Below are 13,531 nucleotides of genomic sequence, written 5' to 3'. Positions count from 1 at the left end.
CTAAGGGAGGGGTATGTTCTATCGAATTCAACAGAATTTTTTTCCTCCCTTAAACAAAGTTGGCTTGAATTCAAAGATTTTGACCATCCCTTGAGGATTTTGGTATTGATTCCGAGCCAAAATAAAAACTTATTTTAGGGAACTATCTAGTTTTACATCTAGGCTCCATAAATTTAAAATTATGATAAAGGTCTCATTTATCGTACACACAAAAAAATGTTTTCTGATTTAATCTCGAAATTAATTGATCCAATTAATGTTTTAATTGAAATGTCTTCAATCACGAAAATGATAGTATCAATCGCAGGTTTTAAATGGGCACAAAAAATATTTGATTAAAAAACTAATTAAAAATTTACTTGTTGTTGATTGCTAAACTCAAAAAAAAAAAAAAATACGTAACTATTTTCAATTACATTCTTAACTGATTTAGCGTTTTTAGTATGATTAAAATAATTGATTGTTTGAGATAAATTTTAATTAAAAATTAAAACATTTTCCTTAATTTTTATACCCTAAACTACATAGTGATCAGGTATATAATAACTTTGATCTGCCAAAAAAGGTGCCTACCAGAAATATTGATTTTAGACCCCATAAAATATAAACCGATCGACTCAGAATCACCTCCTGAGTCGATCTAGCGCTTGGTGTCCGTCCGTCCGTCTGTTCGCCCGTCCGTCCATGTATTTGTTGTCCGCAGGATTCCGGTCGCAATTATTGACCGATTTTGATGAAATTTGGTATGTGGCGTTTACAAGCACGAACGCTGTTGAATTTGGACTTAAATCAACTTTTAAATAAATATTATTTGGTAATATTTTTTCTGTGTATTTTCGTTCACTTACTTACCTTTAATTCAAATAATCAATATCTCAGTTAATTTAAATATTTGTTTCTTTTAATCAAAAATGTTTTGCTTTACATTAAGGAAAATTTGGATTAAGGCAAAGACATACAACTTCAACGGAGGGAAATAAATGTAAAAGACTAGAGTCCTAAATTTAAATATGAAAACAAGTATATACGGCCGTAAATTCCGCCAGACCGAATCTTATGTACCCTCCACCATAGATTGCGTATAAACTTCTACTAAAGACGGTCATTCACAATTAAATTACTTAGCTTGCGGCCTATGGTAAGGCATCTTAAAACTTCATAACATCATCTTCTAAATTGTAAGTTTGTCCATGCGGGATATATAGTAGACAAAAGAAAGTTCGATTAAATACGTAAATATTCAGTTCTTGACCGGTATATATAGGGAAGATATAATTACGAACCGATATGAACTTTTGTGAGGTAATTATACAGCCAGAATTGAAATATGGGGGGTTTATATGGGGGCTATATATAATTATGTTCACGAGTCTACCAAAAAATTGCAGATTTTTTACTGTTTGGCAGATTGGTAGAGTTCTTGATGTATTGGAAAATTTTGCAAAATATTCCTCTCCAACTATGAAAGGCTTCATAAATTTTCTATAGAAATAATAGTTTGGCAAAATTTTCTACAGAAATAAAATTCTGACAAAATTTTCCATAGAAATAAACTTTTGACAAAATTTTCTATAGAAATATAAAATTTTGACAAAATTTTCTACTGCAATAAAATTTTGGTAGAATATTGTTGGATTGAGTGGCAATCGTGATTTTTCTGTGATTGGGGATCGGTTTATTTGGGGGCTATATATAATATAGATCGATACGGACCAATTTTGACATGGTTTTTATCGGCCATACACTAGCGAAATGTACCAAATTTCAAGCGGATCGTATGAATTTTCCTTCTCCAAGAGGCTCCGGAGGTCAAATCTGGGGATGGGCTTATATGGGGACTATATATAATTATGGACCGATGTGGATCAATTATTGCATTGTTGTTGGAGACCATATACCATCACCATGTCCCAAATTTCAGCCAGATCGGATGAAATATGCGTCTATTAGAGGCTGCGCAAGCCAAATCTGGGGATCCGTTTATATCCATATACCAACTTCAGGTACCAAATTTCAGCCGGATCGGATGACATTTGCTTCTCTTTGAGGCTTCGCAAGACAAATCTGGGGATCAGTTTATATGGGGGCTATATAATTATGGACCGATGTGGATCAATTTTTGCATTGTTGTTGGAGACCATATAGCAACACCATGTTCCAACTTTCAGTCAGATCGGATGAATTATGCGTCTCTTAGAGGCTCCGCAAGCCAAATATATATATATATATATATATATATATATATATATATATATATATATATATATATATATATATATATATATATATATATATATATATATATATATATATATATATATATATATATATATATATATATATATATATATATATATATATATATATATTTATTTATATATATATATTTATATATATATATATTTTGTATCTTTAATCCAAAGATTCAATAGTTCACCTGACCTGGGAGCGTTGGACAAGATGTCTCACTGTACTCAGCTACTATTAGTTAGTTCACAATGCGCAGCTCCACAGAGATATTTCTCGTACGCACCACAAAGAATGAGATGCCTCCCGTAAAGCCAGGCAGATGGGAACAGCCGACGTCTCAATGCAAGTCCAAAGGGGGTCTCTGGGTACCTGGAGCAGCCTAGGAGGCAGAAATGGTATGGGTCTGAAGATTTGGTACGAATGCCACCCACGGGTTGTCTTAGAGAGGCGCTAAATGTTTTAAGCAAAGTCACCGTGTCACAAGCACGTCTTTTGAGTCCACAATTGTGAATAATTAATTTATTTTAATTACTTTTATTTCTTTTGTGTTCTTATTATTTACAAGGGTTCTTAACGTGGTTTACAACGATTCGGCACAAAAATTTGAATGAGTTTTACAACGATTCGACATGGTTACTTCAATACACAATAACAAAACTCCTCGGTCGAATCGTTGTATGGCAATGAGTAGTCGTTGTCGCAACTGCATGTTTTATCTAGGCCTCTAGCAATACATCTAGATGGCGCCAACATTCCGCCGGCCTTGCACCAAATGTGCAACTTGTAAATTAAGAGATGTATGTAATTTCAGTTTAATTCAGTTCTTAAGATCTAATAGCAACAATGGAAAAAACTAAAACTACAGCAATAGAATAATTCATAAACAAAATCTTTAAGTAATTCAGGAACTTCATTATCTGATAATTGAATACTGCTTCATTCGATAAGCTCAAACCGTTTCCGTTGTTTACAGTCGCTGCACTGCCGATTTCTCCATCTGCCTTCCAGTCGAAATCTTAGCTTGCGCGGGGTCAATTCGCAGGCCTTCTCCAAACAGCATGGGCCCAAACACTGAGAATTGAACACAACATTTACCTGGAGGTGATATAGCGGCGCCTTTTAAAACCACTGGAATCGCATCGGCGCCCACGATCACCATGTAGGGGCGAGGTGTGCTCCAGTTTGGATCTGCTAGGTGGGCCCTGCCCACAACCGGATGGTGTGTGATCCAAGAATCGTCGATACGAGCCTTTGGTGTTTCACCATATTGCGTGTCTTCGACCGCACACCTGAGATCTACTGGGTCTCGGTCAAATAAGCGATGACGAAATGTTACCTTGGTATATCCCTTGAGTATACGGCACCCTAGATCCTCTGCCGCGTCTAGTGAGATGCAATAATGGGTTACATTGGGATCAACCACAACCCTTACAAGTCTGCTCCAGCCTTCTCCGGTGGGGTAAAGTCTGCACATGGCAGTCATTGGGAACCAGCAACTATTGGGCCCCATTGGGTGTAGCAACGAGTTATGACCACGGCGGCATAGCTGACATTTAGTACTACCTGGGCAATCATGTCTTTGGTGCGATTGAGCTAAACAACTAGTACACAGGTTGTCACTCAAGGCTCTATCGCGACGGCGAGCAGGGTCCAGCACCAAAAACCGGGTGCAGTCACGAATCGCATGCCAGCGACCACATATTGGACAAGCGTAACGGTCGTTAAAGAAACACGATGCCATGGTGATACTGTAAAGACAGACAATATACAAAATAATCGTGTTGTAGCATTTGGGAAAACGGCAGCAGATAGATATGTTCATGGTTATGGGCTACGGGGTAACAGGACCATCTTATGAATGGGCCTAGTAGCAATGCCATTCTTAGTCGACCGTTATCGGAGTACATTCTGTTCGGACATCCTCTTCGAGACACGAAGCGTATAAATGCTGCCATGAAAGCAGGGGTCGAAAGGACACTGACGGCCTCCAGGTGAATTGCCTTCGTTGAAAAACAAACGAAAAGACACACATACCCCTTGGTAATCTTGCAATATCTGCCAGTAAAACTTTTTATTTCGAACGGCCCTGCGAAGTCAACCCCTGTGTTCGTAAACGGACGGCTGTAGGTAACACGGGTCTCTGGTAGCACGGACATAATCTGACTTTGACACTGTTTGCGGTAGAGGACACATTCCTTACAACTCCTTATATGGTATTTTATTAAATTTCTTGCCTTCAGAATCCAGCACTCTAAACGGATAGTGTTAAGTACTAACCTAGGCCCTCCATGAAGTGTTAGTTGGTGCACGAAACCCACGTACAGTTTAGCCAGCCTGCACTTGTCTGAAAGTATGATTGGGTGACGTTCGTTGTATGATAAACTAGTAGTAGCCCCAAGACGCCCGTTTGCACGAATTATTCCCTTCTGGTCTGAAAAGGGTGTTAAGGAAAGTAGAGGACTGTTGGAAATAACGCATTGTTTCCGCGAGAGCCTCATATACTCGTCAGGGAAGAAGCGTCGTTGAGCCAACAAAAAAAGGCGGTTTCGAACAAACGCCACTTCCGACGCCGTTAATTTGGATGAATTAACGCTAAACTCAGTTTGCTTCGAGTCTGCGCGACGAAAGAACCGGAAAACATATGCGAGGACACGAATCGCCCTTGGCAGTGTGGAAAACCTATCCAATACCTCATAATCCTCCTCCGATCTAGCAACAAAACTATGGGCACTTTTGGCCTCTTGTGACGTTTCTAAAATAAATGTATTTTGCGGCCAGAAGCACTTTTCACTCCTTAACCAATCGGGCCCGTGCCACCATAGCCTACAGTTGCTAAGGTCTGACGGGTACATCCCCCGGGTTGCCAGATCGGCAGGATTACAGTCCCTACTTACATGGGACCATGGAACATTCCCTACTTTCTCAAATATAAGTGCAATCCTATTGGCCACAAAGATCTTCCAGACACAAGGTGGTTTCTTGAGCCACGACAACACAATTGTTGAATCCGACCATAGGTACTTTGTACTATTCTTGGCATTCAGTTGGGAAACCCTACTATCTACTAATTCTGCCAACAATACCGCTCCACATAATTCTAAGCGGGGTAGCGACAATCTTTTTATTGGGGCCACCCTTGTCTTCGACACCAACAAATTTGAAAACACTTGGTCTCCTATAGACACCCGCACGTATAACGCCGCTGCATACGCAGCTTCTGGCGAGTCACAGAACCCATGGTACTCGATATTACAGTCAGGAGAATACATAACCCATCTCGGAATCTTGATAACATCGATCTCGTGGTACCTCGAAAGGAACACTCGCCACTTATGCAAAGCAACTGGTTTAATTTCATCGTCCCAGCCGATTTTATCAAGCCACATCTCTTGCATTATGATTTTGGCTGTAACTATCACCGGTGCAAGCCACCCGGCTGGGTCAAACAACCGAGAGATTATCGCCAGAACCTCCCTCTTTGTGTATCTTTCTCTCGTAGGCATTCTCTCCGTAACAAAATAAAAGTAGTCCCCAAACGCGTTCCATCGCAAACCAAGGGTCTTCGCCGTGCTCTTATCGTCCAAGAAGAGAAATGATGAGTCCAACAAATGACCTGCCTCCAAATTCTTTAAAAGCTTTACATCATTCGCCGTCCACTTTCTCAAGTCAAACCCAGCAGACGCGAGAATACCTTTCAACTCATCTCGAGCAATCAACCCCTCATCGACCGTATGGGCCCCCACTAACGCATCGTCAACGTAGAGACACTCGCGAAGACATCTGGCTCCAATAGGAAACTTATCCTCCTCGTCATCTGCTAGCTGTAACAATGTCCGAAGCGCCAGATACGGGGCACAGTTGACGCCGAACGTCACTGTCTTCAGCTCAAAATCGCTTATATCTTCCTCAGGCCTCTCGCGGAAGAGTATCCGTTGGAACCGAGTATGATCGGGCGACACCAGGATCTGCCTATACATTTTTGAAATGTCCGCACCAAACACCACACGGAAAAACCTCCAGTTTAGAACCAAACCGATCAGATCTGACTGTAACGTCGGACCTACGTACAACACATCATTCAAACTCTTACCATTCATAGATCGACTTGACGCATTGAAAACAACACGTAACTTCGTAGTAGTACTATCCGGTTTATAAACGCCATGGTGCGGTAGGTAATAATGGGGATTATCATCTACTCCCCCTGATATTTTGACCATATGACCCATGGCAGAATATTCCTTAATGACCTCGTCATACAACTGCTTCCTTTCTGGGTCACCTATCATAGACTTCTCATTCCTCAGAAATTGTCGCAATGCTATGCATCTATTAGACTGGAGCTCAGATATTTCTAACTTGAAAGGCAAGTTAACGACGTATCTACCGTCCGGGCGACGCCTAGTGCTACTGCGATATATCTCTTCGCATTTTCTGTCCTCATCGGATAGAACTCGTTTACGAGAAACCTCTTCTATTTCCCAAAACCGGGCCAGCTGCTCATCAAGGGTGACTTTTGTAAAATGCGTATTCACTACTACTCGTGGTCGGTCATCCACCCTTGTGGGTCCGGTTACGACCCATCCAAAAATGGTCTCTTGGGCCACGAGGGATCCAAATACACCATGTCTAACACCACCTCGAATGACTAGCGGGTACAAATCGCCTCCTAGAAGCATATCCACTCTACCACTTCGATGAAAATCAGGATCAGCATATTTTAAATCGGACAAAGTCATACCCTTCGGGATGCATACAGAGTGAGTCGGAATATTACCCGTCACAGCCTTGACCACCAAGGCCTCTACGGGCAACGGCTTACCGCCTTCTCCTCTAGGACTGATTTGAAAGCGAGCTAACTTATCGGATACACTCACTAAACCTCCCCCAAGACCAGAAACTTCAGCCGAAATCGGTACGGTTGGAAATTTCAATAAAGTCTGTATACTTTCCGTTATGAAACTTTCATCCGAACATGGATCAATCAAAGCCCGCACAGCATATTTAGAATCTAAGTGGACTATATCCAACCAAGCTGTAGCAAGCATGACATTTCTTGACCCTTGCGTATGATACACTTGTACTGGGCCGAGATTATTGGATGTAGTAGTAGAGGACTGTATAATCTCATTTCGCGGAGAAGTATTTGGACCTGGCTTTGAGCTGACTACTGCCTCCTGACCCTGCCCCCTGTCCGATACTTCCTTATGTAAAAGCGTTACACTTCAAGCACCCGTTCGCCCCAGGACAATTAGTATACATGTGACCCACCTTAAGACAATTAAAACAGTACTTGAAACGTCGTAGTGTGGATATTCTGGCATTTCGATCCATGCTTAAGAACCTATGACACGAGCTCAAAACGTGAGAGTCCTTGCATAGCTTGTATTGAGCAACGTTACTCTTCACGTGATGTGTCTTTGATTTCTTAATCCTAGCTGTAGTTTGATGGGTTCTACGTGATATCAATTGGGACCCCACGTGCCACTGTTCATTGGGTGTCAGAATGTCCGAGACACTCTCCAAAGCATGAAATCTGCCTGTCAAAAAAATTATCCAGATCGCTCCACTTTGGCAGCTCAGTCTTGTTTTGTATAGACTGCTCCCACAAATTCAGTGTCTCCTTATACAGCTTCGCCGAACACAAATAAACAAATATAGGATCCCAAGAACCTATATCGATATTGAACAATTTGAGAATCGACATACAATTACTTATCTCCCTTTGAAGCCTTTTAATTTCCTGAAAGGAGTCTTGCTGACTCGGTAGCATGTTGAAAAGTAATCTTAATTGACTGTTTACCAAAATACGTTTGTTCTCATATTGTTTTCTGAGATTTGACCAGGCGATTTCAAAATTCTCGGCCGTCAAGGCGACATTTCTATTAATCTCTCTTGCTTCCCCTTCCGTTTTTTGAAAAAGGTAGAACAATTTCTCGACTTCTGTCAGCTTGGGATTATTGATGAAAATTGGTGTGAATAGGTCTCGAAACGTTGGCCATGAAGCGTAGTCCCCAGTGAAAACTCCTGTATCACAAGGGGGAACGTGTACCGATAACTCCGACCTCTTGCCAACGTCCGCCTGAGCCACTGTGTCCTGTATATTCTTCCTTGCCCTTGCAATAATGTTGACACACCTTATGTAGGTCTTGTACTGTTGTCCATGACTGAGATGGATTTTCTTTTTCTCTTTAGAAGCTGAAGCGTGTTCCTCATAAACAGATTTGTACTTTGCCCACAATATTTCCAACTCAGTCCTCTCACAATCCAGTGCTTCAGATGTGTAGTCCGAAAAATCCTCTCCTTTTAAACGTGATTCATACCGTGACAATTCGTCCACAACTTCAACGTAACTCTCTGCAGAGGACATAATAAATACTGCTCTGTTTTCTTCCCCAATTTCAGAAATTATTTACCTTATCGAAATGTCGTTCACCCTCAACTTCACTAGAGATATAAATCTGACCACCGCAAAGACCTACAACTCTTTGGTTAGAAATACTGACGTTGTTATAAAAACTTTGCGATCCTCTTATAATTGATTCAAATTATACACCGACCCAAAAATACGTTCGAAGAATCAAACACATGCCGACAATAACATCAACTGCGGCCCAACTCTTAAAAGAACAACCATATATTGTTCAAATATGGCGCTTGTAAAGGGTGATTTGTTAAGAGCTTGATAACTTTTTTTTTTAAAAAAACGCATAAAATTTGCAAAATCTCATCGGTTCTTTATTTGAAACGTTAGATTGGTCCATGACATTTACTTTTTGAAGATAATTTCATTTAAATGTTGACCGCGGCTGCGTCTTAGGTGGTCCATTCGGAAAGTCCAATTTTGGGCAACTTTTTCGAGCATTTCGGCCGGAATAGCCCGAATTTCTTCGGAAATGTTGTCTTCCAAAGCTGGAATAGTTGCTGGCTTATTTCTGTAGACTTTAGACTTGACGTAGCCCCACAAAAAATAGTCTAAAGGCGTCAAATCGCATGATCTTGGTGGCCAACTTACCGGTCCATTTCTTGAGATGAATTGTTCTCCGAAGTTTTCCCTCAAAATGGCCATAGAATCGCGAGCTGTGTGGCATGTAGCGCCATCTTGTTGAAACCACATGTCAACCAAGTTCAGTTCTTCCATTTTTGGCAACAAAAAGTTTGTTAGCATCGAACGATAGCGATCGCCATTCACCGTAACGTTGCGTCCAACAGCATCTTTGAAAAAATACGGTCCAATGATTCCACCAGCGTACAAACCACACCAAACAGTGCATTTTTCGGGATGCATGGGCAGTTCTTGAACGGCTTCTGGTTGCTCTTCACTCCAAATGCGGCAATTTTGCTTATTTACGTAGCCATTCAACCAGAAATGAGCCTCATCGCTGAACAAAATTTGTCGATAAAAAAGCGGATTTTCTGCCAACTTTTCTAGGGCCCATTCACTGAAAATTCGACGTTGTGGCAGATCGTTCGTCTATTCATGATGAAATGTCAAAGCATACTGAGCATCTTTCTCTTTGACACCATGTCTGAAATCCCACGTGATCTGTCAAATACTATTGCATGAAAATCCTAACCTCAAAAGAATCACCCTTTATATCGTTATGTAATTACAGAGATAACCTCACACCAATCTGTTACACCAGCCTTGTGAACAATATCCGAGCCACATGTACTTCAAGACTATAATACTAATTCACTTGTACGCACCTTAATCTGTGGTTCAATTTACCGGGAGAAGGACCAAAAATCCATAGGTCACTGGTTCAGATCCGGTTCGAAGGACCAAAATGTTGACCTGGGAGCGTTGGACAAGATGTCTCACTGTACTCAGCTACTATTAGTTAGTTCACAATGCGCAGCTCCACAGAGATATTTCTCGTACGCACCACAAAGAATGAGCAGCCTCCCGTAAAGCCAGGCAGATGGGAACAGCCCACGTCTCAATGCAAGTCCAAAGGGGGTCTCTGGGTACCTGGAGCAGCCTAGGAGGCAGAAATGGTATGGGTCTGAAGATTTGGTACGAATGCCACCCACGGGTTGTCTTAGAGAGGCGCTAAATGTTTTAAGCAAAGTCACCGTGTCACAAGCACGTCTTTTGAGTCCACAATTGTGAATAATTAATTTATTAATTTATTTTAATTACTTTTATTACTTTTGTGTCATTATTATTTACAAGGGTTCTTAACGTGGTTTACAACGATTCGGCACAAAAATTTGAATGAGTTTTACAACGATTCAACATGGTTACTTCAATACACAATAACAAAACTCCTCGGACGAATCGTTGTATGGCAATGAGTAGTCGTTGTCGCAACTGCATGTTTTATCTAGGCCTCTAGCAATACATCTAGATGGCGCCAACAAAATTTAATGAAACATAATTTTGGTCTTATTTTTATACCCTCCATCATAGGATGGGGGTATATTAACTTTGTCATTCCGTTTGTAACACATCGAAATATTGCTCTAAGACCCCATAAAGTATATATATTCTGGGTCGTGGTGAAATTCTGAGTCGATCTAAGCATGTCCTTACGTCCGTCCGTCCGTCCGTCTGTTGAAATCACGCTAACTTCCGAACGAAACAAGCTATAGACTTGAAACTTGACACAAGTAGTTGCTATCGATGTAGGTCGGATGGTATAGAAAATGGGCCATATCAGTAGACTTTTACGTATAGCCCCCATATAAAGGGACCCTCAGATTTGGCTTGTGGAGCCTCTAACAGAAGCATATTTCATCCGATCCGGTTGATATTTGGTATATGGTCTCTAACAACCATGCAAAAATTGGTCTACATCGGTCCATAATTATATATAGCCCCCATATAAACCGATCCCCAGATTTGGCTTGCGGAGCCTAAAAGAGAAGCAAATTTCATCCGATTCGGCTGAAATTTGGTACATGGTGTTGGTATATGGTCTCTAATAACCATGCAAAAATTGGTTCACATCGGTCCATAATTATATATAGCCCCCATATAAACCGATCTCCAGATTTGGTTTGCGGAGCCTCAAAGAGAAGAAAATTTCATCCGATCTGGCTGAAATTTGGTACATGATGTTAGTATATGGTCTCTAAAAACCATGCAAAAATTGGTCCATATCGGTCCTTAATTATATATAGCCCCCATATAAACCGATCCCCAGATTTGGCTTGTGGAGCCTCTAACAGAATCATATTTCATCCGATCCGGCTGAAATTTGGTATATGGTGTTGGTATATGGTCTCTAACAACCATGCAATAATTGGTCTACATCGGACCATAATAATATATAGCCCCCATATAAACCGATACCCAGATTTGGCTTGCGGAGCCTAAAAGAGAAGCAAATTTCATCCGATTCGGCTGAAATTTGGTACATGGTGTTGGTATATGGTCTCTAATAACCATGCAATAATTGGTTCACATCGGTCCATAATTATATATAGCCCCCATATAAACCGATCTCCAGATTTGGCTTGCGAAGCCTCAAAGAGAAGCAAATTGCATCCGATCCGGCTGAAATTTGGTACATGGTATTGGTATATGGTCTCTAACAACCGTGCAAAAATTGGTCCACATCGGTCCATAATTATATATAGCGCCCTTATAGACCGATCCCCAGATTTGGGTTGCGGAGCCTCAAAGAGAAGCAAATTTCATCCGATCCGCCTGAAATTTGGTACATTATATTGGTATATGGTCTCTAACAACCATGCAAAAATTGGTCCACATCGGTTCATAATTATATATAGCCCCCATATAAACCGATCGCCAGATTTGGCTTGCGAAGTCTCCAAGAGAAGCAAATTTCATCCAATCCGGTTGTAATTTGGAAAATGGTGTTAGTATATGATCTTTAACAACCGTGGCAGAATTGGTCGATATCGGTCCATAATTATATATAGCCCCCATATAAAACGTTCTCCAGATTTGACCTCCGGAGCCTCTTGGAGGAGCAAAATTCATCCGATCCGGTTCAAATTAGGAACGTGGTGTTAGTATATGGTCGCTAACAACCATACCAAAATTGGTCCAATCACACAAAAATTGGTCCATATCGGTTCATAATCATGGTTGCCACTAAAGCCAAAAATAATCTACCAAATTTTTATTTCTATAGAAAATTTTGTCAAAATTTTATTTCAAGAGAAAGTTTTGTTAAAATTTTATTCGGTTCATAATAAAATTTTCATCATTGTCAGAATTTTATTTCTATAGAAAATTTTGTCAAAATTTTATTTCTATAGAAAATGTTGTTCAAATTTTATTCGGTTCATAATCATGGTTGCCACTCGAGCCACAAATAATCTTCCAAGATTTTATTTCTATAGAAAATTTTGTCAAAAGTTTATTTCTATAGAAAATTTTGTTAAAATTTTATTTCTGTAGAAAATTCTGTAAAAATTTTATGTCTACTTTGTCAAACTGAATTATATACGTATTGGATCGATCTTTTTTGATTTAATATATACCACGTATGGACTTACATACAATTTAGAAGATGGTGTTAGGAGGTTTTAAGATACCTTGCCATCGGTAAGCGTTACCGCAACTTAAGTAATTCGATTCTGGATGGCAGTGTTTAGAAGAAGTTTATACGCAATCCATGATGGAGGGTACATAAGCTTCGGCCTGGCCGAACTTACGGCCGTATATACTTGCTTTTAGAATTGCTTTTTCTAATATCTCGGTTCCATAATCTTTTATATCAGGGCAATATTATTTTCAGTGTGCTTGTTGTTAGATAGATATGATAGACAATGGTGTATCCCTGGTCCACTGATCCCAATAGCGATCTTGGAAATAAGAAAGTGATCGATGTAGCCACTTAGCATAATAGAAAGGTAGCACAATCCTGTAATTGAAATTGTTTAAATCTTAAAAATAAGTATTACTTAAATTCTAGCTACCGGGTTACTATGATATTTGCTTGATTTTAAGTGACAGTGTCTGGCCAGTGCAATTTTCTGTCAACATTTTTTATTTTTCATAGAAGGAGTGTTTTACTGGGTCTCATCTCCGCTCTGTGCTAAGTCGCTAAATCGATGATGCTAAAAGTTGCTGTTTTGATCTGACAATGACAAAAATGACGACGACAACGGCTGCGATGATGATGAGGCGCGCATCCATCAAAGATCAGCGTCAATATTGACTCTGCCAGCAGTTACTACGACAATTGTTGATGTGTCTTAGCTGTGTTTTTTTTGTTTGTTTTGTTTTCTTTCCTTCTTTGTGACAATCACTCGAAACAATCGATCATCGTGTATTCGAAAACAGTGAAAAAAACATGGA

The 13,531-nt window shown here is 40.1% G+C and overlaps 1 protein-coding gene across 1 annotated transcript; it reads right to left on the bottom strand.

The window, feature by feature from the left end:
• Positions 1–3,217: 3,217 nt before the first annotated feature.
• On the bottom strand, positions 3,218–8,620 carry LOC142235826 (uncharacterized). Its single transcript, XM_075307083.1, has 4 exons — positions 7,966–8,620; positions 7,544–7,790; positions 4,528–7,473; positions 3,218–3,998 (listed from the first exon to the last, which is right to left on the bottom strand). The coding sequence occupies exons 1-4, from the start codon at positions 8,618–8,620 to the stop codon at positions 3,218–3,220; spliced, it is 4,629 nt and encodes a 1,542-aa protein (XP_075163198.1).
• Positions 8,621–13,531: the final 4,911 nt, after the last annotated feature.

This window comes from Haematobia irritans, chromosome 4 (genome assembly GCF_050003625.1).
Source record: "Haematobia irritans isolate KBUSLIRL chromosome 4, ASM5000362v1, whole genome shotgun sequence".
NCBI classification, from domain to species: Eukaryota; Metazoa; Arthropoda; class Insecta; order Diptera; family Muscidae; genus Haematobia; species Haematobia irritans.
The sequence above is the reverse complement of the archived record's forward strand: the minus strand, read 5'-3'. Positions and strand labels throughout refer to the sequence as shown.